General features: G+C 44.5%; 1 protein-coding gene across 2 annotated transcripts in view; it reads left to right on the forward strand.

Moving 5' to 3' along the window:
* The window catches only part of Lar (tyrosine-protein phosphatase Lar), a 326,150-nt gene that overhangs the window by 261,452 nt on the left and 39,819 nt on the right, over positions 1–24,879 (forward strand). For both annotated transcript variants that reach the window (XM_075875343.1, XM_037432230.2), the window contains 8 exons: positions 939–1,121; positions 4,268–4,378; positions 4,605–4,877; positions 6,155–6,445; positions 13,872–13,972; positions 16,064–16,259; positions 17,625–17,909; positions 21,690–21,995. In XM_075875343.1, coding sequence (XP_075731458.1) covers positions 939–1,121; positions 4,268–4,378; positions 4,605–4,877; positions 6,155–6,445; positions 13,872–13,972; positions 16,064–16,259; positions 17,625–17,909; positions 21,690–21,995 — 1,746 coding nt within the window. The remainder of the gene's footprint in view (positions 1–938; positions 1,122–4,267; positions 4,379–4,604; positions 4,878–6,154; positions 6,446–13,871; positions 13,973–16,063; positions 16,260–17,624; positions 17,910–21,689; positions 21,996–24,879) is intronic.

Consider the following 24,879-nt stretch of genomic DNA (forward strand, 5'->3'; position numbering starts at 1 on the left):
GACCTCCGAGTGAGCTCTAGATGCTTTATGGAGAAAGCATGCTATCTTGGGTGTAATTTTTTAACGCTGAATTTTATGGTTATATAACGTATTGTCGTGATGCACTGATTGTAGCACTTTACCTGACTTGTGGGCTTATGGTGGCAGATTCAAGTCCCTGTCCATGGAGGGTTCAGGCCAGTGGAATCATAATTTGAGAATGCGAGTCCATAGAGGGTTCAGTCCAGTGGAATCATAGTTTGAGAATTCTAGTGCATTCAACATGAGCTACTACCCCAAGAATTGTCATATAAGAATATATCTTGATGCCCGTTATCACACCATCTATCGTAACATTTTTGTAACTCTTGGTCACTAATTCTGTTAAATGAGTGAATGAACCAGTTAACCAGTCAATCAACCAAAGCGTCTGGGATGAAGCTGTGGGCCCTGAACCTTTCAATGAAATACACAAGAAACAGTGAATCTTCACGTCTTCTGTACCTAATAAATATACTGTGAAATTCTACTTGTAATTTAACTTCTTTTTGTAAGACCAAATTAGTCTTACAGTTATTATATCGTTGAGTAGCTCTTTATATTTAAATCCGAAAATTGTATAAGTTCGGGGATGATCGAAGCTTGCAGAGATGAAGTATTCTTGAAAACTTAATATTGCAGCCTAGCAGAAGAAAATCGTGCTTGTTAAAACATTGGCTCCAGTGACTCCCCGTGCTCAAGAAATTTTTTCTCCAACTTTTCTTTTTTTTTTTTAGAAATGTATGCTTAGCCTTGTACGTTCGAAAACTTGGTGGTGTTCGGGCACAACATAGGCGGGCTTTTTGTTGTTCATGGTCGCAGAATTGTCTTGTGCATTCTGGTCTTCACTCCATGCTGGGTTTTTATAGCAGTTAACTTCAATCTTGTTTTATGTATCTCCTTTTTCTTCGTGCCGTCAGAGAATCAGATTCCACCGGGCTTCCCCCATTTCAAGCTACTGCCCAACCTTCAAGGTGTGGAACGCAACCGCAGTGCACTGCTTCCCTGCAAAGCGGAAGGAGACCCTGAACCCAGGCTCTCCTGGCTCCGGAATGACATCCCTGTTGACATGTCCAATCCGCGATATTCCCTCGCCGCTGCTGGCAAGTACACGCTGTTCCGTGAAAAGTCTAAAAAAAAAAATAAATAGGTCACACCGTTGACCTCCTAATTAGCAACCTTGGATTCCAGCTCCAACAAATCTTTAGAATTCAGTAAGTTTCCTTGTAGCGCTCGTAAAAAAACTAGAAGAAATGAAGGCACATATAGACATACAGCACATATATCTCTCTGTCTACATGTGCCTTCATTTCTTCCTGTTTTTTACATGCACAACAAGAAAACTTACTGAAGATGAGCTACCAACAAGCCCGCATCGCATCTCTCGTGAAATCTTTAGACACCATAATGACTAGACTTGTACAAATAGAAAATTTTAGATTAGGAGTGAATACATTTATTTGGTTGAATAATAATTACAAGTCGAATTCGAATATGGTACATATCAGGTATTAGAAAGAAAAATGAGCATATGTGTCATGACCCAGATAACGTGCAGAATATTTTTTTTAACTTGAAACAAGGCATGGGCAAATGTCATTCTGTTTGGTTGAAGAAAAAAAAAACGAAAGGAACTTGGATTAGTAGCAGGATTTGAGTTTCTGTAAAATGTAAGTGATAACCTGCAAAATATGTTACATTTAAAAATTTAGTATGCTTAGAGCATATTATAATAAGGTTTGACTTTAATATAAATAATAATTAATATGTAATGTCCAAAAATCACATTATGATTATGAGAGACACTGTAGGGGTGGGCTTTTCCATTTCATCTGCCTGGGATTCTTTAACGTGCAGCTAAATCTAAGTACACGAGCCTCTAGCATTATTCTTCCTTATAAGAATGCGGCAACTGCTGCTGAGATACGATCTCGCGACCTTCAGATGAGCAGTTGAGACCACCATGATAGTTTAAGTAGAAGGAAATCTTTGTGCAAAATGTTGAGCTTTTGAAGTATGGGCTGAAGCATCGCTGAAGCAACTCACAAGAACAATGGATTTTTCTAGTAAAATCAACCACAAGAGTTGCTGTTTACTTTGAAGTGCTCACCGAACTGGCATTACCATTCACTGGTGTTCTAGATCATAATGATGGCATAACCTAGAATGCCCACGTGCATGGGTAGACTTCGGAGATTACTCGACGCTAAAACATCCCACAGTATAGCCTCTCTTTTTATTCTCTCTCTCTTTTTATTTTATGATCACTGTTGAATCAACACACTCCTTGTCTCTTTCTTTTTGTCGTGACCGAGACGGATAGTGCAAAAGCGAATAGCCAGACCACTAAAAGACAGGAAGGGAGGGATGCCTTGTATTCGCCTGGTCTAATTGCATAGGGTAAATGTCTGCAGTGTCGTTAAAAAAAAACCTTTAAAAAGTTGGGGAACTCTTGATTTGCCTTTAAGGGTTCAGTGCGACCTCATAGAGTTCTGAACAATCATTATAGCACTGTAACCTAAATAATATTGTCAAATTGCACTCAAAAGCAGTGTTTGATGTTAAATTGTGTTTACATTGGTGATCATCTTAAAAATATTCATTTATAGGCACTTATGGGCATGTAACACGTAGGCAGGATAAGCACGTAGGCTGGGGATTAAGGGTAACAGACTGGATTCCAACAGAAGGCAGACGTGTAAGGGGAGATGGAAAGCTAGGTGGGCCGATGAGATTAAGAAGTTTGCAGGTACAACGTGGCAGCAGAAAGCACTGGACTGCGTTGATTACTAGCGAAACATGGTATAGGCTTTGCCCTTCACTCGGCGTATCATGATGATAATGATAAATTGCATTTAAGCACACACGCCAAAATAGGCATATGTAGTGTGGGGTTTTCAAATGGCGAGCAGCATGTTCTTTGAGTGAACGGATACAGTATACACAGTCGGAACGAACCCAAACAACAAACATACGTTTATTTAACTAATTTTAAAGGACGATATCGTCCGCCGAATTTTTATAACATTAATCGTGATCCACACGCTAAACAACCTTACATAAAATTACCGTACTCTCAAACAACATAACACAAGAGCACACAAAAGGCGGCGACGCCAACGCTTCACTCACCACGTGGACCTACCGCAGGCGGCCCGCAGTGCCGTCCACGGCACACCCACTGCGAGAGACAACCGTCGGCGCCTAACGCCACCAGCCGAAGAGACTAGCTCAGCTCTCTCGCCCGTCACCTAGCACCAAGGCTTGCCTTCTGCCAGGGGTCACTGCCGGCGCTATCACTCTACCAACTATGATTATGATAGTGGTGATCGCTGCTCGCGAACACAACGCCACCTATCTCTTGATAGTTGTCACCCCCAAAATACGGCCTCTGTGCGAGACATGTGTGCCGCACGGTGCAAACAAGTTTACAGGGGATGTCAGCACCCTCACAATAGTCACTGTGATAACACTATAAAAGTTTTTCTTAACCTCTAATTCATGCTCATATATAAATGGTGCGATAGGTAACGTGCGGAACAAAATAGGCATTTACCTAAAGCCTGGTGTCTAGTCATCAGCCACCACATCAATAAAATGCACAAATAATGCCTTACATATGTGTAGTTGGTTCCTTGCTTCTCCACAGAATATTGAATAATGGCATTGTCATTGCTTTCCCACTTCACATATATTGTGATTATTAATAGGGTAGCGGGTGTCATGCACGTATACTTGTAGTGTAGTTGTACGGTGAGTGTTTAATAAAGGCTCCAGAAATACCGATGTTCCAGCTTTCGCTGCAACTGTGCGATGCGTTTTACCAAAGGTTGCGGGACCGAATCCCAGCTACGCTGGCTGCATTTTCGATGGAAGCGAAAATGTTAGAAGCCCATGTGCTTAGATTTAGGTGCGCGTTAAAAGAACCCCAGGTGGTCAAAGCTTATGGCCCCTCCGCTATGACGTCTCTCATAATCACATTGTGGTTTTGGGGCATTAAACCCCAGATATTGTTGTTATTATTATTAGTATTATTATTATTACTATTACTACTACTGCTACTACTACTAGTGCTTCGCATTTTACTCTTGCCTGGCATTTTTTTTTCACTATCTTTTCTTTGGTTGCGTAGAAAGTGGCATTCATATTTCATACTTTTTTCAGTTTAAGGGAGAGGAAATGTAGTCTGTAGTCTCCAGAGATGGTTATCCTATTCTCATATTCTCATTTACAATAACCCCCCATTCAGGTTCACTACAGATTTTCGATGCCCAGGAGGAAGATCAGGGCAACTACGAATGCATTGCAGAGAACAGCGTGGGCACTGCCATCTCGCCCATGGCAACCCTCTTCGTGCGTGGTAAGTAGTTTCTTGTTTCCAACAATAAAATGAAAACAATTCCTCAATATCACTTTTATAGAGCTAATCCGTTTTTTTGTGACAGTATAGTGGCGCAATAACACGCATGTTTAGTTAGTGCTGCATAAATCTTCCCCATCGCATTTTATTTTGCAAGATGAATGTATCAATGTTTTATGAAATCTTACAAAAAGTTCACGCTGGCTTTGTCCTTGCTTCACCGCAGTGCGGCGGGTGCCTCCGTACTTCTCGATTCCACCGGAGTCAACTTACGAAGTATCTCCAGGAGCCACACTTAACCTAACGTGTGTGGCCGTGGGATCACCCATGCCATTTGTGCGTTGGCGCAAAGGTCACATGGACCTGACTGCCGACAGTGAAGTGCCCGTGGGCCGCAACGTTTTGGTGCTGGAAAATGTTCGCGAGTCGGCCAATTACACCTGCGTGGCTGGCTCTACGCTTGGCAGCATTGAACACGTCTCGCAAGTGCTCGTCCAAGGTGAGAGCCAAACCGCCAAATTCGTAAACGTAACTTGAAGCTCAGACCTGACTTGAGAAAATGTGGCTTAAAGCAGCTCAAAACTCGAGAATGTGCTTCAAGTTCACTAGCAGACTTTATAAACCCTCCTCTGGCCTTGCTTTGTGAACTCGTGACCCAACCATAGCACAGCACACCTGGGCATGAGAACATTGAAATAATGTACTTTTTATAAGAGTTAAAGAGCTTAAGGCACGTATTCACAAACCAACCTCAACCTTACCTCGAGTTTCCCTCATCGATTTTAAGCCGTTATTGGGCTTGCTGAACAAAGTAGGCTAGTATACATGAACCAATCTCATTGTTATATTTTACCTTGTTACCATTTCTGTGCTCTTATAACGCACTTAGAGAGTACAGAAATTTGAAGAAAACGCGAGGAAAGACCAAGGTTGGTTTGTGAATACGGGACTAAGTGTAACCACAAGATGAAAAATCCTTGAACAGGGCGTGCCGATAGAGCCAACATTTGAGAAAGTGGTCTTATCAGCTGCAAACCCTTTGAAAAGGTGTCATGTTCGTGTTTGCAGTCGTGCATAAGCGTAACAGCAAAGTGTTGATTTCGGTTCAGTTAACTTCAGGTTTGTTTTAGTTGAGTTTAGCCAATTATCTTTATAAGCATATGTTGTGACATGCTGGTACCAACTAGGAGTGTTACCAATTTGCTTTGCCCTATTCGCATTACCATTATTGAACTGAAATTTGAAGGGTCCTGAATCGCCCATAAGTCAAAATTTAGTTGTGGTGGTGAAGTTGTGCACGAGTCTACGAACGCGTACTAGTTGTGCAAGTTTTTCGAAACGGTGCTCTAATATAGTGGAGTTACGCGCGTCTTTGATGATTCAAAGGCCGTCCCTTCTCACCTTGCTCTTTCCTTCGCTGTGCTCCATTAGTCTTGTTCTTCCTCCTGGCCGAGTGCTCCTAGTCACCACGCGAGGAGGAAATGCGGCAAGCGTGCGTACGTGCGAGCTGACAAACAGTTTATTTTTTGTGGATGATATGACCCGACGTGAGTGGTGACATCATGAACAATGATAAGGGCGCGCAGTGGTGCCACATTTTGGCTTTGTTGATCGAGGCAGCTTTCTGAGCTCAATGCGCATGTTTACTCGAAATGTTTAAAAAATTACCAAAGGTTGTTTTGGAGTGACAGGCATCATCTCCCATCCTACTTTTCAATGCCTGGTACTGTCCCGCTTTGTGATGTCTCCTTTCTTCCTTCCTTTCTCACGCATCAGCCCTACCTCGGTCGCCCACCAACCTGGCAGTGTCAGACGTGACGGCCACTTCGGTTCGACTGTCATGGTCATACGAGGGCAGCGGCTCGGACAACATTCGCTATTACGTGGTGCAGTACAAACCCCGCCAGGCCAACCGCGAGTACAGCGAGACGAGCGGCATCACGATGCCTTACCACCATGTCCGGGACCTGAGCCCATACACGGAGTACGAGTTTTACGTCATCGCCGTCAATGATCTCGGCCGAGGCTCTCCAAGCGTGCCAGTCACCGTGACGACAGGGGAAACAGGTTGGCTTTTGACAGCTTCCAGTTGGCATTATTTGTTAAGGATGCCTTATCAAACACAGTAATTGACTGTCTGTGCCGGTGTCCCACAGCAGCTGCCAATACAGTAAAAGATCGCTAATTGGCATTTCACAGGACAGAAAAAACTGTAGCGATCAACCGAATGCCAAAATATCAAAACTATTAAGGAAATAGTAAATACTGTGATCATGCAGGGATGAGGACGATGCAAGTAACAAATGCCCACACTGATTACGTACATGCCTATTAGATCCATGCACACTCACTTTCTTGAGAAATATGCAAATACAGTAAAACCTTGTTAATTCGAACTCGGTTATTTCGAAATCCTGTTTAATTCGAAGGATTTCTGCGGTCCCGTGTTTTACAATGTAAGTTTGAGTGGATAATTTAAAGCGGTGGCCGGCACCATTCCGGTTAACTTGAAAACATTGGGTGCCATGTGCCAGTTCCAGATCCTGATTTTGCCGCGAATCCGCGGAATGACGGCTATTAATAGCCACAAGGTAATGCAATGTATTGATGTTAACAAGTGGCAGCTGAAGCACCCCAGCCTCTCTACTTTCAGCGCAAAAAAAAAACAGAAAAAAACGGTCTCGTGGTCAACCGAAACGTGCGCCTGTGGAAAACGAGTCGTGCTTTACTGCCACACACCGATGACATGCGGGCAGCATATTGCATGTTTCTCGCGACGTCGTCGGGTCATAGTTTACCCATTCTGACTGGGATTGTAAAGAAATCAATAAAGGACAGTTTAGCGGAAATCGCAATGTATGCGAACCTCCGATTGCTCCAGCAATTTGCGTCTTTGCACTGCTGACGGAGTTCTTGCCAGCAACACCTACTTCGAAAACTAAGTTCGAAAGTTTCAAAGTTTCAAGCTAAGTTCGAAATTTCGCGCGAAAAATTGCGGAGGGTGGGGGGTTGAAGCCCCCAACTTGCCCCCCTTGGCTACGCCACTGATGCGGGCTGCCCTCAGTTTAGCTTGTTAGTGAAGTCTCCTCTACACCCGGTCTGCGGACTGTATTGGGCAAGCTTCCCGCAACGACGTACCAAGTTGCACACTAAGCCTAACGAGCGCTAACTGCTTAGTCGGTAGTGGCCACAAGCTATCAACATTGCGGTTTGGTTCCCAGTCAGCAAAACGTTTTACAGTTGTTACATTTGGATGGGGTGAAACACATATTCAGCAAGAGTAAGCTCATGTGTGTGCAACTTTTGAGTGGTGGTTCATGATCGCCACTGTTTTCAACATCGCGCACACACCCCGAAAACTGAAAACATGAGGAATTGCAGTTGTTGTTCGCTGTATAGCATCTGCCCAGTGTGGTACCGCATCAAAGTCCACGTGAATGAGGTGGTCTAAAAAGTTATTATTTTGGCACTGCAGGCTCGTAGGCATTATCTGTTCAACATTTGTAAATTTGCACCCCTGTCACGTGCCTTGATTGTCGGTATCACGTGGCTGCCTGTTTGTCATGTTTGCATACATACAGCCTTTCAAGAGTTTTGTTTCAGTTATATTGCAGTATTGCCCATAGTGCGTATATTTGTGACTCCAGCGACTTACATTATAAGCAAACTATGCTGTACTACAAAAGTTCACATTTTGTGCTGTGTCCTTTACACAGTGCCTCTAATGAAGCATGCAAGATATTTAAATAAATACATAAACAAACAAATTTCAGGTTTGTTTGGTTTTTGAAATAAGTGACAATGAAATGCCACATGTACTAACAAATACAATGAAGTTAACTATTAATAATGTTAGCAGTCACAAATAGCATTTAACTTGTGATTGGGGAGGTATAATGGTCGATAGATCCAAATTGTCATTTTTGGCAGATGTGTGTTTGTGAATGTAGTTGGTGCAAATTTTGGTGTATAGCTTCTAACATAAGGAGACAAGTCTGCCATAAACAAAGAACACCTACATTTGTAGATGGGAATAGCCAATTCAGTTAAAGACAGCACACATTGTTTTTGCTTTCTTCATTGGTGCCGCTTATCTGGATCTAGGTGTTACTTGAACAGTCATAAAAACAGTGTTTTGCAGAGAAATGAGAGAATCGATCAACAGTGGCCATGCAAGGCAAGCTTCTCCCTGGGCTTGCAGTCTTGTCGGCTCAAATTTGGAAGCAGAGTTACCCTTAAAGCTTGCATCTCCTTGGGAAATGCAGAGGCCCTGCAAAGGTCAAAACCTATAGTGGGCTTTGCTGGCGAAGGATCCTGGAATTCTATTATGCACTGTTCCGTAGCTTCATAATCACTCTGGCAGGCATGTACTTGATCAACTCGACACAAAACACTTTGGTGTACCTGCTGATGGCATGCCTGGCACCATGACAAGTTACTGCCTTTAACACAATGCAAGAGATGTGGTTGGTCACATGCTACATCTGTTGTGCAGGCATGTAAAGTCTCACAAGAGGGATAGCTTTTTCTGAAGCTATCGCTCAAGAGCACCGCCCATCCGAAAAAAGTCAGTGTTCAAACAGAATGTCAGGGTACACCGCTGTCAAAGGCAAGTTCTCCTCTTGGAAAATTGGCCTTCGGCAGAAGTTCCATTGCTTTGCCAGTGTTGATCCTCTGCAAGCAGCGCCGTATTTCATTGCCACCACCGCACTGCTTTTTGGTTTTGCCATTTTTGGGTGTGGCGAGTGACCAGTGCGCGGAGCTACTGCTGCTACTGCCGACACCGCTGTGCGCTTTTGCTTGTGCGTGTGTGTTTGCTGCTGTAAATGACTGCTCCTTCTTTCTGTTCTCTCTTTCTCGCTTTTTCCCTCTCACTGTGTCCTCGTCCCCTCTCTCGTCTCGTTGGCCGCCTTGTCGTTCTCCCCTCGCCTCCCGTAAACATCAGCGGATCTGGCTGGAGGGAGCAGTAAGTGCTAGCACTGCTTAGGCCAGATGCTTTCTCTTGCATTTTCTCACAAATCCACCCTCTACTTCTTTTCTCATTCTCCCAATATCGCCCTTTTTTCTATTTTCTTTGCTAATTTCTTTTAACCGATTGTGCTACAGACAAGAGTAGAACTGGCTAGCTTGTGGCCGAGAGTGCAAAGAAGCCTGCAAATCTATGTCTCATTTCATTATTGATTTGCTCATCGCAGTACTAGTCTTTTGCTAAGCTTATGCAAGTAATTGAATGACTTTATTTGCCCTTGATACTGATTAGCATTGGGACATGCCGGCCCACTTGTGTGGTGCTGTCGATTTATTAATTCCAAAATTTCACATTGCAAATTAAAAAATAAGTACACTCGCACCTCGATACTGTCAAACCCATATTATAAAAGGCACTGATGATTGTGTGAGTCACCAGTGTGCCTACAGTAAAATGCGGGTTGATAAGGAAACGCATACGTGGTACCCTGCTTATAAGAGGCACCTCATATGAAAGACAGGAAAGGGAAAGAGGTGAAGGGGTTCAACTGTATAACGAACTTGGATATAGCAAAATAATGGTTGTAACAAACTAAATAAAGAATGGCCTTGCAATGAATATAGTGTTATAAACCTACCTTTATAATGAATTTTCAGATATAACAAACTTATTTTCATGTAAAATGCAACTTCGTTTTGATGAGGTATGAGTGTATACGTGTAGATGGGACTGCCTATTCAACAAGGAATGGAAGTCGGCAAGCCACTTTTTTTTTGCAGCTGGCTTTTGGCCTAGTATAGCAATGAAGGTACACTTGGGAACATTTTCAAAAAAAGCTGGTGGCATAAATTTTATTCGTCTTAGGAGGAAATCATCGATGAGAGAAACAAGGCAAAATGACAGATGTACAGCGTATGTTGTGGGGTTTTCAATGTAGCAGAAATATACCGGGGAGGGTGTGTACGTATTACTAGAAGGTGTGGCACAGTCGCAGTACTTGCCCAGGTGACTGCTTATTTTAATACGGTGCATAACCGAGGTACTTAAATATGTCACCATCAACCATCTGTGTTCTCTTTATCTGCTATCATGACTCAATCAATGGCACTGCAGTTCTCTCAAATAACTTTTTTTTTTTAGAAAGAGATGATAATGCAACACAGGAACACATTATGTAGTAGTGTTTTGTCCAGCACTGCTTGTTACTATATTACGTTGACACGCACGAAACTCTGCTTTTGCTGGGTTTGGTCTTTCGGTATTTCAGTGTTAATCTTGGTTTGTTATTGCTGTGCTAGAATACATTATTAATAAGCGCTTAGGAAAGCCTCAATTTCAGCACTAGCTTTATGTAACTTTCTGCCTGACCCTGTTTCCTTTTTTTCCCACTTCCTCCTTATTCCTGTTCACTTATGCCTCTAACTCGGATATTCTGAGCAAGAGAAAGCCAATGTGGCTCATTCTCCCTATCTATAACCTTTTGGACACAGAAATCTGTGGACTATTGCAATCCTCCGATTTCCTTGTGTGAGGATGACTCGAAAGTTAAAAGCTAAACTGAGTTGTCTTTTAATTATATTTTTTCAGGTGATGATTGATGTTCAGTGAATAGAGTTGAGGGCCAAGTTGATTTTCCCTCTAAACGTAAAGGTCAGGCAGAACTACCGTATTTACTCGCATAATCCTCGCACTTTTTTTTGCCAGAAAATCGATGCAAAGTTGGGGGGTGCGAGAATTACGCGGGGAAAGCTTTTTACCAAAACGCAGAGAGCGAAAAAGAAAACGAAGTGGCCGCAAATCGGGATTCTCACACCAGCAACTTACAGCAAGCTTTAAGTACTAATTAGAACTTACCTCAACAATAAAAGCAGAGGTTCAACACAAGGCAAGATTTATTTGAGACACAAAAAGTGGAAGCAAATAGTCGAGAATTAGAATACCATACGCGAAGCTTGTGGGCGTTGCGGGCGTAGCGGTAGCAGTCGGCGCTCAACAGGAGCCCTCAAAAGGTAAGCGTAGGACGTCAGTATTGGGCTGATGGCTATTTAACAGAATCGTCCGCAGTTTCCTTCTGAAGAAATAAAGTTTACCATCAATCCCAGTTTTAGGCACACGGCAGGCCCAACGCGTCTTGGTGGATTTCAGCTGCCGTCACCAGTGGCGAACACAAAACTCGTAGGCTCCGAAGGGCTTACCGGCGACCCTGTTGCCGTTGTTTAGCGCATGATCTATCACTTGCAACTTGAAGCAGCCGTGTGGCTTCAGTATCGCCCCATAACGTGCCAAGATTACCGACACAACATACAAAACACGCCGCAACGCGCACTGGCCACTTCGGCTTGGCTTGGATTGGATTGAATCTCCATGCAATAGTACGCTTGATGCTTAAGAGATGGTGCCAGATGGTGCGCGCTATTATCATTAATGGCTGGAACGAACAGACGACATTATTGCGGCAGTTTTCGGGGGTGCGATAATTACTCGAGGAGAAAAAATCGTATTTTTTCTTGGGCGATGTGGGGGGTGCGAGAATTATGAGAGTGCGAGTAAACACGGTACTTCATGCATGTGGAACATTCTTGGGAACCATAATAGCTTGTTGTGATAGCAGGCACTTCTCAGTAAACTTGCTGAGCAGTTTTTCATTGCCTGCAGTTATCCATTGCGATTTCTCAGTTCAGTGCACCACCACATTAGCCCTCCTCATCATGGCAAAGAAAATGCAGTCACAAAAACGAAGTCCCCTTACAAAATTTCACAAAGTAGGTGGTTTCACCAAGGACATTTAAGTGAGGAGCATATTGCTACAGCATACGATTTTCATGGTTTTAAAGACATCTCCTACGAAAAACATTTTTCAAACCTTACAACAGTCAGCCAATTTCTGTGATGAAGTTGCACTATGTTAAATATCTGGCTATGCAGATGTAAATGTACAAAAATTTTTGCGTACTATACTAATGCCATGTGTATCTTGAAGCAACCTCAGGTCTTGAAAACCACTTGTAGTTCTCCATTACAATTTTTATTTTAAGGGAATTGTTGCTTCTTAAAAGTAAGTTCCTTGAATCAAGCCGCAAATGGTCGTTTATATGCATTCAACATCTAAGTTTACACATCCGAAGAAAAAGTGCTGGTGATTCCAGAGCCTGGCATAAGTATTTCCAACTATCGTTGAACCCCACTGCAACGAACGCCGCTTCAACGAAACTTTGGCTGCAACGAAAAATTCACGATTCCCTGTCAGCAGTCCATAGGAGTCAATGCATAAATATTGTCCCCACAACGAACACTTTTTCTTCTGCCGTCACTCCTCAACGAAATTTCGGGATGCAATTCCAGGCTCAGATATTTGTTGCTATCAGTAAACCCAATCTTTAATATTTTGATGCATTTTCAGAACCTGAAAATATGTTGACGAAGTCTAAAACACATGTTGGCAGCTCCAGAAACCGCCGCTGTTCAGCAAGCATCGCCGCGGCCATTGCTCGATAGCGATAGCAATGATACTGCCCTGCTTTTGCCATTGGCTTGCTCTTGAGCCGCAGATGATTTGAAGCTGAAGCTCAGTCGCTCAGTTCGTGGTTTCCTTCAAGCAGCTGCTGCAGCTACTGAATGCAACCGCGGAACAGTGCCTTTTCCGATTCCGATGCTTGCTTATCATTTTATTCGCGCTTGGCCAGTGTGGTGCCCAATCAGAGCGGCTGTTCGTCTGCATTTTCAACAAAATCAGCCAGCCGCGAGTGATGGATGATAAGAGTGGCATAGAATAAGGCAAAAGTTACCGCTCCACGATACCCTGCCACCGTCTCGGCATTGTCGAATACAATTTGACAGCAGACAGCTGTTGGTGTTAACGGGTTAATGGAACTGTTTGGTACGTTCACAAAAGCGGTGGTAGGCGTTGTTTCAGCATGCTTTGCACCATGGCCTCACTATGTATGACTGAGAATCGCGTCGTGACGCTGCTGGGGAAGAATAGGAAGCAGCGGACATTTTTTCAATTTTGAGAATAAATGTTCCTTTGTTTTGCTAGCTCAGATCAGCTACACTTCAACAGAATATTTTCCACGCCCCGTGAGTTACGCTGTAGCGGGGTTCGACTGTATACATTATCTTTAATGCTTTCACTGACTTCATGGTTTCACTGGCTCTTGCCTGAAGATGTTTTAATTTCAATGTTTTCTCTTAGGTCTTATGGTATGTTAAATTTAGGTGCCAAGTGCACACAGACAGAGTTTGCTTTTTCTTAATTAAAAATGTAAATTCGGCTCTTGTGATAAAAACCACACCCAAAGGCCAAGCGATAGCATGCGCAGCTTTTTTGTTGTTACTCTTTAGAAAGTGACCCATAGTTACAATTATCTAGTTGAAATCGCAATTGCATGCACAAAGCATTCACAAATGTGGGGATAAAAGGAGATATCACTTTTCGGTTTTGAGTTATGCTGTTGAACCTTATCATACCGAAATTTTTTTACGACTTGTATTCGTCAAGCCGACCACTGCCACTTTGACTTTCAGAGCCCGGCAGTGCGCCTCGAAACTTGCAAGCACGAACTTTGAGCTCAAGCACCGTGGTTGTGCAGTGGGACCCTCCAAAAGAACCGAATGGCCAGGTCATGGTAAGCATTCACTGCAGAGCTTTATAAGATACTGGGAGTTGTACTCTCTGTAAGTCGATTCCGGGAGTACGTTCACTTTCACTTATTAACCAGCGGCTTTCAGACTTTCAACTCTCTCACACCCTTTCCTGTTTCAGAGGTCATTCACTAACACCCACGAACAGCATAACCTAATAAACCATAAAGGTAATTTGTCACTGACAAGCCCGGTTAGTGTCCTTGTGCAGATTTTGTGGCAAGATATAAAACACAACCAAGTATAAATGCAGTTGTCCTGCATTAGAAATAAATAGCTGTGGTGTACCAACAATCAACCGCTTTAAACGGCATTACGCTGCACATTCACTCTTGATGATATGCCATGCATCAGTAGCATAGCCAAAAATTTTTTCAGGAGGGGGGTTCAACCATACTTCATGTATGTTTGTGCATGCCTTTGTATGTGTGTGGGTGTGCGTATGCAAGCAAAATTAGAAAATTTAGGTGGAAGCGTGAACCCCTCAACCCCCCCCCACCTGGCTACACTCCTGCCCCACATCCATAGGAAACATGTCCTTAGACATGCTCTTGTTCTTATACAATAAAGGTTTAATCCTTAATATTAAAAAATGCATTTGATCTGTTGCAATAGGCAGGTTTAGCTTTTACTGTGGTTAATTTAGAGCTGCGGTCGGGGGCATGACAACTTTGTTTTTTAAAGCAAAGCTTTTATTACAAACATTTCGGTGCCGTTCACGAAAAACTCGTCGCCCGAGAGTGCAAAGAAATTTGATCCTTGAAAATGTGCCGGCCACATGCATATTTGTATCCACTGTATTCCAATAAAAGGAGCCCTCTCGATCGTGGACTTGTCAGCTATCAGGCATTTCTGATACAACAATTCGATCTTTTATGGAGGTAACCTGTCATTTCATGTCACCACATTTTATTGTTGCCTTCGTATGAGCACATGCCCCGCCGCGGTGGTCTAGTGGCTAAAGTACTCGGCTGCCAACCCGCAGGTCGCGGGATCGAATCCCAGCTGCAGCGGCTGCATTTCCGATGGAGGCGGAAATGTTGTAGGCCTGTGTGCTCAGATTTGGGCACACGTTGAAGAACCCCAGGTGGTCGAAATTTCCGGAGCCCTCCACTACGGCGTCTCTCATAATCATATGGTGGTTTTGGGACGTTAAACCCCACATATCAATCAAATCAATCATATGAACACATGGCCGTCGTTTTGGCCAGTAGAAAATGAAGTGTTGTGCTGCTAAGCACATGGACGAAGGTCCAGTTCTCAACACGGAGGAAGGAAAATGTTATAAAAGAGCATTGGCACAGTGGGATAGAAATGAAGAAAGAAAAGTTATTCGTCTGGCAAGCACACACCAAGCTTTGCCCCTTTTTGTTCATAGGACTCCTGAAAATTTTTTTTCTCTCATTCCTTTGACCATCAGATGCCGAGCTTTTCCCCCACCTCACCCCAAACTCAACCGGGCACAGGCCACCACTTTGCGTCTACTTCAAACAAACACGTATCCCTCACCTGCCTGCTTTCACTTCATATTCCCGGATGTGTACACAACCTCCCACTGCCGATGCTGCGCACTCACCCAGCTACGCTTCCGCACATGCTGTGGGAGTGCCCGGCACAGTACAGACGCACTAACGCCATGACCCTTTCGTCAAAGCTCCATGAGGCTCTGCGGAGCCCCGCTCACGACCAAACCTGGGCGACCCAGCACGCCCGTGAGGCGGCGTCGAGGCAAGCCCTTGACGTCGCCTCGTGGGAGACCTAGACCCGGGCACCTAAACCTGCTGGTTTCTTATGAAGTTTATTCCTCCTCCTCATTCCTTTGACGTTCAACAGTGGCAAAAAATTGCTAGGCTGAGATTGTGCAAGTGTCTTTCTTTTCTCATGTTCACTCGGGCTCCAATGTCACTGGATAGGTAAAGATCGGCTTTCCTGCACTGTCATGCTGATGGAAGTGCGGTGCTGACCAGTCACTAGAGCGCGAGCGAACTTTCACAAAGCGAGATGCTTGTGCAGTCTCCCGTGTATTCCCCGCTAAACCTGTAATGAGGCATTATGGCCCTTGCCGTCTCTTTCAGGGCTACAACGTGTACTACACGACACAGCCCAGTATTCCCACCCAGTCGTGGAGTGCGCAAACGGTCGACAATAATCAGCTGACGACCATCAGCAATCTGACGCCGCAGACCATCTACACCATACGGGTGCAGGCATTCACAAGCCGTGGCCCGGGTCCATTCTCATCGCCCGTGCAAGTCAAGACCCAGCAGGGCGGTGAGCCTTTTCATCCAAACGTTTAACGGTGATGCTGTTGTTGGTTGAGCCTCTGATGTCCGGGATGCTTGGTAATGCTTGTGGGCATCATAAACGGGTATGTGCCATAGACATGGGTAAATCCCGCCACACACCATTGGTCCACTCTAAATGAAGGCAAGAGTTGTGGTATCTTCGGCTGGTGGCACCGGTGGCATTTTTTGTGCACTTGTGCCGTGCCATACAGCCGCATGTTCGGCTGGGCCAGCAACGACATGAGTGCACGCCACGGCGGCACCGCAGAGGTCAGACGGTGGAGCGTGGTGCAATCCCATCAGCCCGCGCGCACTGGCAGACATCGCGATGACGTTCCATCATTGCAGGTGTAATTTACAGCTGGCACTGCCGCAGAACACGGCTGGACGGCACGGGAAACGTGCGTGAGCTTACATCGTCCGATCGTACTCGCACGAGGCTGCTTTTGCTGCCAGGATTCCACTGGACACTGAAGGCGATGCGAAAATTACCGTAACCCTCGTCGAGTTTGTAGGGAATCGATGCTGCACAACCACCTGGTGAACAGATGTGCACCCACTGGACACGTAGCAAGTCTCGCAAGTGTCTCTCATTGTTAGATTTTTTGTTGTTTGCTTTCTTCTTACCAGTACAAACAGGACGTTGGAAATAGTCGTCTGCTAAATGACGTTTCTCGCATAAAGCGCTGCTGTAGCGGATTTGAGTTTTGTGGTTCACACGTTCGGTTGACCCGTAGCGAGGCGTGAAGCTCAGGCGGTGTTTAACGTAACTTCCTTTCTACTGTCACGGTGCCAGCGCACCTAAGCCGAAGACGTCATTAGTAAATGGGTATGTGCCACGGCAATCTGTCTGGCCTATCAGAAAACTATCATCATCATAAACGCGCATGATCATCGTCATAAACACGCTGTCTTTTCTCATAAATTGCTTATTCTTCTTAATAAATCTTATAGTTGAAAGTCGGCGCTCGTTTTCCTTGGTCTCTTTGTCTCATGTCTTTCCTTGTGCTGTAATCACTTTTAAAATGGAATACCAACTTGGTGGAATACCAACTCAGACAATGCCTCCAGCCCAGTCCACTGTCTGAAACTGTAACTCCAGTTGAAAATTGTGCGGAGCAGCCTCCCATCACTCCTGGTTTTCTGACCCTTGCCCGGGGGGTTTGAGCTTGTTTAAAAACATGATTAAAGTCTGCTCTTGTGATAAGACACAAGTTGCAGTGAGCAGAGGTTTTGCCATGCGTTATGAGGAAGAGAAGGAAACGGGTCACAGCCGTAGCCATTTGCAATCTGCGCCACATAACCTTGTCGCTTCTGGAAAGGCAAACTGTCCTATTTATCTTGGTGCCAGTGCCGAGCCAGCCGCGCAACTTGAAGGCGGGGGCAGTGTCACCGACGGCCATCCAGCTGAACTGGACGCGTCCCCTGGACCCGGCCGAGACGGTGGTGGGCTACGAGCTCTACTGGAACGACACGTTCACTCAGCAGCAGGAACAGCGCTCCCTGCCGGACAGTCAGAGCTTCCTTCTCGAGGGGCTCTACCCGGACACAGTGTACTACATCTGGCTGGCGGCCCGCTCGCGTGCGGGCGAGGGCGCCGCCACGCCACCCCTGCCTGTGCGGACGGACCAGTACGGTGAGTAGCACTGTCCCCCTCGGGACTTTCTCTCGCTCTCCACCTGTCGTTCCTCTCTTTTCTCCTGGGCCATGAGAAAGAGTGCCGTATCGTGGCTTCCTTGAGACCGCTAAGGATCAAATAATTGGTCCATTCAGTTGACCTGCACTTTTTGAACTAGCTTGAGAGAGTGCCCACTGATATGGCCACAGCAGCCATATTTTGATCTGCACTTCACCCCCGTCCCTCTTTTACAATGTGCCTCATTATCATTTGGCACAGAACACTTCAAAATTTATTCTAATTTTCAACTGTTGAGAGGGCTGCAGCTAAAGCACAGTTACATGAATTCAAACCCAGCACAAGATCTTTTTGTTACTTGAAGAATTGCACTCTGGTAAATACAGAAGAAACAAGGTCATATTGCCACAAATGGGGCAACGAAAATTGTGTTTCAACACCTGCCATAGATTTCTGAAAGTCAGCTGAGTGAGCAGCGGCCATCTTGAGCCTCATTTCAATTTCCACAAAGCCAGCAAGAAAAAAGGAGCTCTGTGGAAACTGTGCAAAAGCAGTGCAGACTACTTCACACCGAACCATATCCGAACAGTGTGGTAGCTGAACAGACTGCTTGTCAACTCAACGGCACGAATTGGCACGCGATAAATGAGTTTCACCACTTGGGGCTTGAAGCTGCTTAAGCTGTCGATACGGACGGTCTTCAGTGCTGGCCAGAGTTAAAAGACACGTCTAGGTCTCCTCTTGGCTTTGACCACCAGTTGTGGCACATGTTGCTAAACTCTGAAGTCGAACCAATTAGCAACCTTGTTAAATACAAATGTGTATAAAGCATTTAGCAAAGATGCTAAACTACAAAGGCATACAAAGAATTTAGCAATGATGCCAAATTAAAGAGGTGCAGAAAGCATTCAGCAAGAACACCAAATTACTAAGATGTACAAATAATTATGCAGAAACATAAAGTTACAAGCTTATACAAAGCATTTTATGTTAAATTTCACAGACAAAGGCAAAATTTACCTCAGATATTTAATTACACAGACCTCAAAACATTTAGCGATAATTCTAAAGTGCAAAGAGGTACGGAGAACTTGGAAAACATGCTATATTACTAGTGCATAAAAAGCATTCAAGCGTCAAAAAGCATAAAAAGCAGATAAATTGCAAAGACAAAGAAAGCATCTAGCAATGACTGCAAATTACACTGACCTAACAAGCATTTAGCAAGAACGCTAAATCACAAAGACGGTGTTACAATATATAGAATGTATTTTACATAGTTTCTCTCACAGATTGACATTTTTACTACAATTATAGATAATTTGCATGTTTGAGTGAACAAATTGTATACCGTAATTACTCGAATCTAACGCGCACCTTTTTTCCAGTTAAGCGAGTTCATAAATCGCATGCGCGTTAGAATCGAGTACGAACAAAAAAATTACGGTCAATCTATTGCCATCGCAAATCCAAAATGGCCGCCCCCTACGTGCGTCGGCATGGTGCGTCGGCTATTTCTGCCTATGTGTTTACCATGGGCGGCACTTCGTACGTGTGCTGAGGAGTTCGTCATCTAGTAGTGCATTAGCATCGACGACGTGGAAGGGCCGACTCCAAAAACTCGAGTGCACCACGATGCCGCTTTTAAAAGAAAAGTCATCGCGTGTGCAGGACGGACGGAAATCGGGCCGCATCGCGGTCCTTCCCGAAACGTGCGTGCGGGACCGGCGGAAACAAAAGCAGAAGATTGTCGACAGCAAAGCTTCACGCAAAGGCTTCAGTGAACCACAGCAGGGTCGGTTTCCGCAAATTGAAGAGCTGCTTCGCGAGTATGTGCTTGAGGAGCGAGCGGCACAGCGGCCCATGACGACAGAACTACTCCAAGTGCGGGCTATGCAATTAGTCTTAGAAAAAAGTCTAATGCAGAGCCTGTTTAAAGCGAGCAGGTGCTGGCTAATTAACTATATGAAGAGGAAAGGCTCTTCCCTCCGAAGGGGAACATGCATATGCGAAAACTTTTGCGGAGAAGTACGATAAAAAGCTTTACAGTTTTCAGAGGTTCGTCCTATACTTGCGGCGCAACAACGGCTACCTGCTTGGGCAAATCTGGAATGCCGATCAGACGCCTCTTTACTTCGACATGCCTGGCACCACAACTGTCGAGAAGAAGGGGGCGAAACAAGTTCGCGTGCTGACATCGGTCCACGGTAAAACTACCGTGACGGCAATGCTCTGTTACACGTCAGATGGGCACAAGCTTCGCCCGTACCTCATATTTAAATGGAAGACAATCCCGAAAGGAATCGTTTTTTCGAGTGGTGTGATCGTGCGGGCCAGCAAAAAAAAAAATCGGTGCGCGTTGCAATCGATGTCTTACGTTTTTTTTTTTTTTTTTTCGCGGTGGAAATCGGGTGCGCGTTACAATCGAGGGCGTGGTAGAATCGAGTAAATACGGTACTTTGTAGGAGCCAAACAACAAAATGTATGCTTTATAGGAGTCTTGGTACTTTCATTCTCACTTTAATTTCAGTGGTAGAGTTCTGATCGAAGCAGAGCTTATTAACTTCAAGTTTTGTTCTTGTATGTGACCATTCGTCACCACAAGGGGGGGTTGTTTCGTTTTACACAGAAGGAGTTGACTAGACTTGTTCACTATATGCACGCTTTCATCATAGCGGCTGTGAGAGTTTGTGCAAGTGGTGCTGGCTGTATTGTTATGTGTAATAGCCTCGTTAGGTTTGCAAAACAAGGGTTATCAGGCAACACTTGCCAGAGCCAGGATTAAACTCGTATGAAGCAGTTCATGAAGTGCAGAGTGACTGAACAGGCCCTGCTCCTTTTCTTTGAGAGACAGGTTAATTTTTTTTAGTGCTGTTCGACGAATGACTAGAGTATGGGATGACCAAACGGGCTCAACTTTTTCTGCCCTTTCTTTTTGGTCACATTTTTTCGCTCGAACTCATTATGTATGTTTGACCTACCTGTGTAGCAGTTATCAGTGGGCAGCAAACTCTTCAGTATCCTACCCATTCCCGAGAACCAAAGGTTTTTGAAACACCACCACCACACTCTCTTTTTTTTTTTTGTTTTTCGAAGAACAGTGTGAAGAATAGCAGTTATAGACCTCACTGTTTTTTGTGCGTAGTCTCATCTATCCTTCCCAGATCGTTTGTTTTTTCTCGCTGAGCTCTTCAAAGTGCAACATGCAACTGGCCCACTCTGTCGCGTTAATGTTGATGGGCATGCAACTGTTCAGAAGTTATCAACACGAGCCCTGGTCGCCAAATGTGAGAATCGGTAACCTCGTTCCATTCTTGTAACACTCAGAATGCCGATCGAGTGCTGAGCTTCTGCTCTTGCTTTATGATGTTTTGATTCGGCACCTTGTTTAAATTTTATAATGTCTGAGTTAAGCTTAGATTTATAAATGTAGTTAATACTATTGCTACAGCTCAGTTCACTGTGAAACTGTCTTGTGTCTTTATTGAGGAGATGGGCTGTAACACGTGTTAGTTTTATTTTTGGCTGTAGGCTAAAGTGAGACAGAGCCAACTATAAAAAAAAATGGTGAGGTGGTTTTATACGCAACCTATTGAGGGTAGGGCATATTTTGTACGTGGCCCCATCCCACCGTGTCATCTGCGTCTTCCTTCCTTGGCTCGCCGCACAGCGCACTCTCTCGACCTCCCGTTCTTCCTCCGCACTTCCTTCTTCTCTGCCCATTGCATCACGTGACCTCCCTTTTCCTCCTCGACGCGCCACGCATACGGCACCTCGCAGTTCCGGGTGCACCGCCGCAGCAGGTACGCGGCGTCGCTCTCGACTCGCGCTCGCTGCGCATCAGCTGGGAGCCACCACCGCGTGAACTGCACAATGGCGCCATCACATACTACAAGGTGAAGTACATCCGTGCCGATGCGGCCCCGGGAGCGGCGCCCTACGAGGCGCTGAAGGGCCCCGCCGAGCTGTCGCACACCGTCACGGGATTGGACAAGTGGACCCCCTACCGCATCTGGGTGCTCGCCGGCACGTCCGTCGGAGACGGCCCCGGCTCTTCACCAGTTCTCGTGCGCACCGACGAGGACGGTACGTCGTCTGGCGGGGACGCCCCTTTCCCTTCCTTCCTCCTTGCCTCACACCTTCCTCCTCCTTCTTCAGTGTCCTTTTGCACCGTTCTCTTCTTCTTTTCTAACTATAACTAATATTTTTGTGTTCTATCTTTTTATGTATGTTCTGTTCATCCTTGTCCTGATGGCTTCTCTCTGCCACTGCTCGTAAAGTTTCTCTAAAGATAGTTTCTCGAGGTACAATTTGGATTCACTCATTTTATGGTGGTTTATTGGTTATGATGCTCAGCTGCTGACCCAAAGGTCGTGGAATCTAATCCTGGCTGTGGTAGCTGCATTTCTATGTGAGTGAAACGTTAGAGGCCCTTGTGCTTAGACTTAGGTGTACGTTAAATAACCTCGTGTGGTCGAAATTACCATAGCTATTCACTGTAGCATCTCCTATGATTATATTGCGGTTTTAAAATGGAAACGCCGACAGTTATCGTTGTCAATAAGTCTTATTACTGTCGTCAATACGGGCATCAGCAGTTTCTTTAACTGTGCAGTTAGTGCTCCATGTGAAGTAGATGAATCGATTGAGTGCTCAGCTGGCTCATTTTACACTGGTAAATTGGTGTAGCTAGAGCGATACATACGAGTGCAATGATAGGGCATCTGCTTACTTGGGGCTCGCCAGAGTGAGCAACTATGGATATAATCCACACGTTTCACTAGTTGAGAAAAAACGATGGTGGCCTGCTTAGTCACTTGTGAGCACCTGATAGCTCATCTGACTTCTTATGTGTAATTCTTATTTTAGTGTAGGCACGAGTCTATTTCTTCTGTCATGGAGGACTGAAAGTTGTGAGAGACACTCTAGAATCGTGGCAGTGACCTTCGTTCAATCTTCAATCGAGGTATTGCCACTTGAATACAAGAGAAGGCTAAAATCTGTGAAGGGGCTTTGTGACTGGTTTGTGAAGAAAGCTTACCCTGACGAGCCATTTGCATTCCTAGCTGCTGTCATGACTCTTTTGCAGATAGCAAGTTAGCTGACTGTTAATGCTACGTGAGTTGAACTGTAGCTTGTTTGGTAAGCGTAGATTAAGTTTCAGCTCGGTTGGTTCAGTGAAGCACAGTTTATTATATGGTTCGCAACGGTGTATACTATCTTAACATTGTTAGTGAGAACTTTCATTATTGTTCATCCTGAATTCGCTGTGTGATTTTTTTCTAGTGCTGGGCTACTTTGTCGCAGCTAGCCCTAGCTCTGGAACTCCTCTATTCATAACGACTTGCACGAGAAACTAGGAATCACTATTGTTGATTGAGCGTATATGGGCAGCAAGTCTCAATTTCAGTATATGATTCCGGTACAGGGAGATAATATCCAAGTTTTCCAGAATTCGGCCATCTTATGTACTGGACTTGCCCAGTTTAAAGCTGTAAAAATATTGCGAAAATATTGTGCAATGTTACAGAGCTATGTAGATATCAAGCTGTGGGACAGAACTGAAAGCTCGTTCTCTTTAATCTGTTGCCCTCGCCCTTTTTTCTTCTCGACCTAAACTTGGAATTTTCTTTGAGGACAAATCTGGGCTTCTCTGCATTAGTAACCGTTCTCACCTTCAATTAGCCAAGCCATTTCTTTTTTGTTCTTACTATTGGTTGCTTAATTTCCTTTTTTTTTTTTTTCTCCTCATTTAGCACCTTTGACGCTCCTTCGTTATTTCTCTTCAACCCCAACTCTTTACCCGATTCCTTCTGACCTCTTTGTCACAGTTTATCCACAATGCCCTATCTGACCCCAGTGCACCTCCACGCTGCCTTTTTCGCATTGATACAGCCTCTGTCAGACTTCACGTGGATGCACTATAGCCTTGTATTCTTACAAGCTTCTCTGCTCTCGAGCCACTTCTGCGAAATTGGCTGTAGGCAGTGCCACCTCTGTGCAGGAGTAGCTACTGTTGTCCAGCATCACTTTTCTGAATTAATTTCAAGCTGTCATTGTTGCGTTAAACAGAGTTGAGTGTAAAGAGTTTTTGAGGAAGTCTAGGTTCTGATTTTGGGGTGTATGAATCAGCTTTTTGGGTTTTTCGACCAACTGTTCTAAGTTCCTCAATTAGCTGTTTGTCACAATTGCTAAAGGTAATTACAATTACACAGTGGGACCATTTTTGGCATTAACAGCGGCCCTTGTGGTCTAAAAAAAATATTGAATATCAATAGGTAATCTACAAACCCTTTAGAGCTTATTAATTTTGGAGAGCGCTTTTAAGAGGTCCCGAGATTTCATCTTCGGATAAGCATTGGTCAGTTGTATTTCAGACATCCGGCTACGATGTTATTGAGAGCCATAAACAAAGCCTATCTGTCCAACTTAACAGCTTAATGGTGGCCTATCGTAAATTTTGCTTGAGAAAGGTCATTTATTGATTGATTTATTGATTGATGAAGGCATCTCTAATAATCATATGGTGGTTTTGGGACGTTAGACCCCACATATCAATCAATTATTGATTAAAATGGCATTTCAGGTACAAGTTTTTTTTGTTTTTTTTTCCTGGATGATCCAATCGTGCGCTCCTCGTAAAGTCTGAGAGTGGCTGCACTTCCATTCCCTATCAGCTCGCCTTCTCTGCCTCATTTAGTCCCTATCCTCTGCATTTCCTCTCGTGAAGTCATTTCACTCATGTTTTTACGCGAAAGCCCATTAATTTTCTACCCTCTTTATTTTACTCATCTCTTCGTTTTACCTTTAGTGACAGTTTTCTCTCTTTCCACGGTCCTTTCTTTGCACCTTTTCGTGTCTATTACAGAACTTAAATTTCTCTTTGTTCTTTCCCACGTCTCTCTTATGTTATCTACTTTGCTTTTTCTTCACGAAATGCCTGTCTTTCTCTTTGAGATTGTTGTGGGTT

The sequence above is a fragment of the Rhipicephalus microplus genome, chromosome 10, assembly GCF_043290135.1.
Source record: "Rhipicephalus microplus isolate Deutch F79 chromosome 10, USDA_Rmic, whole genome shotgun sequence".
NCBI classification, from domain to species: Eukaryota; Metazoa; Arthropoda; class Arachnida; order Ixodida; family Ixodidae; genus Rhipicephalus; species Rhipicephalus microplus.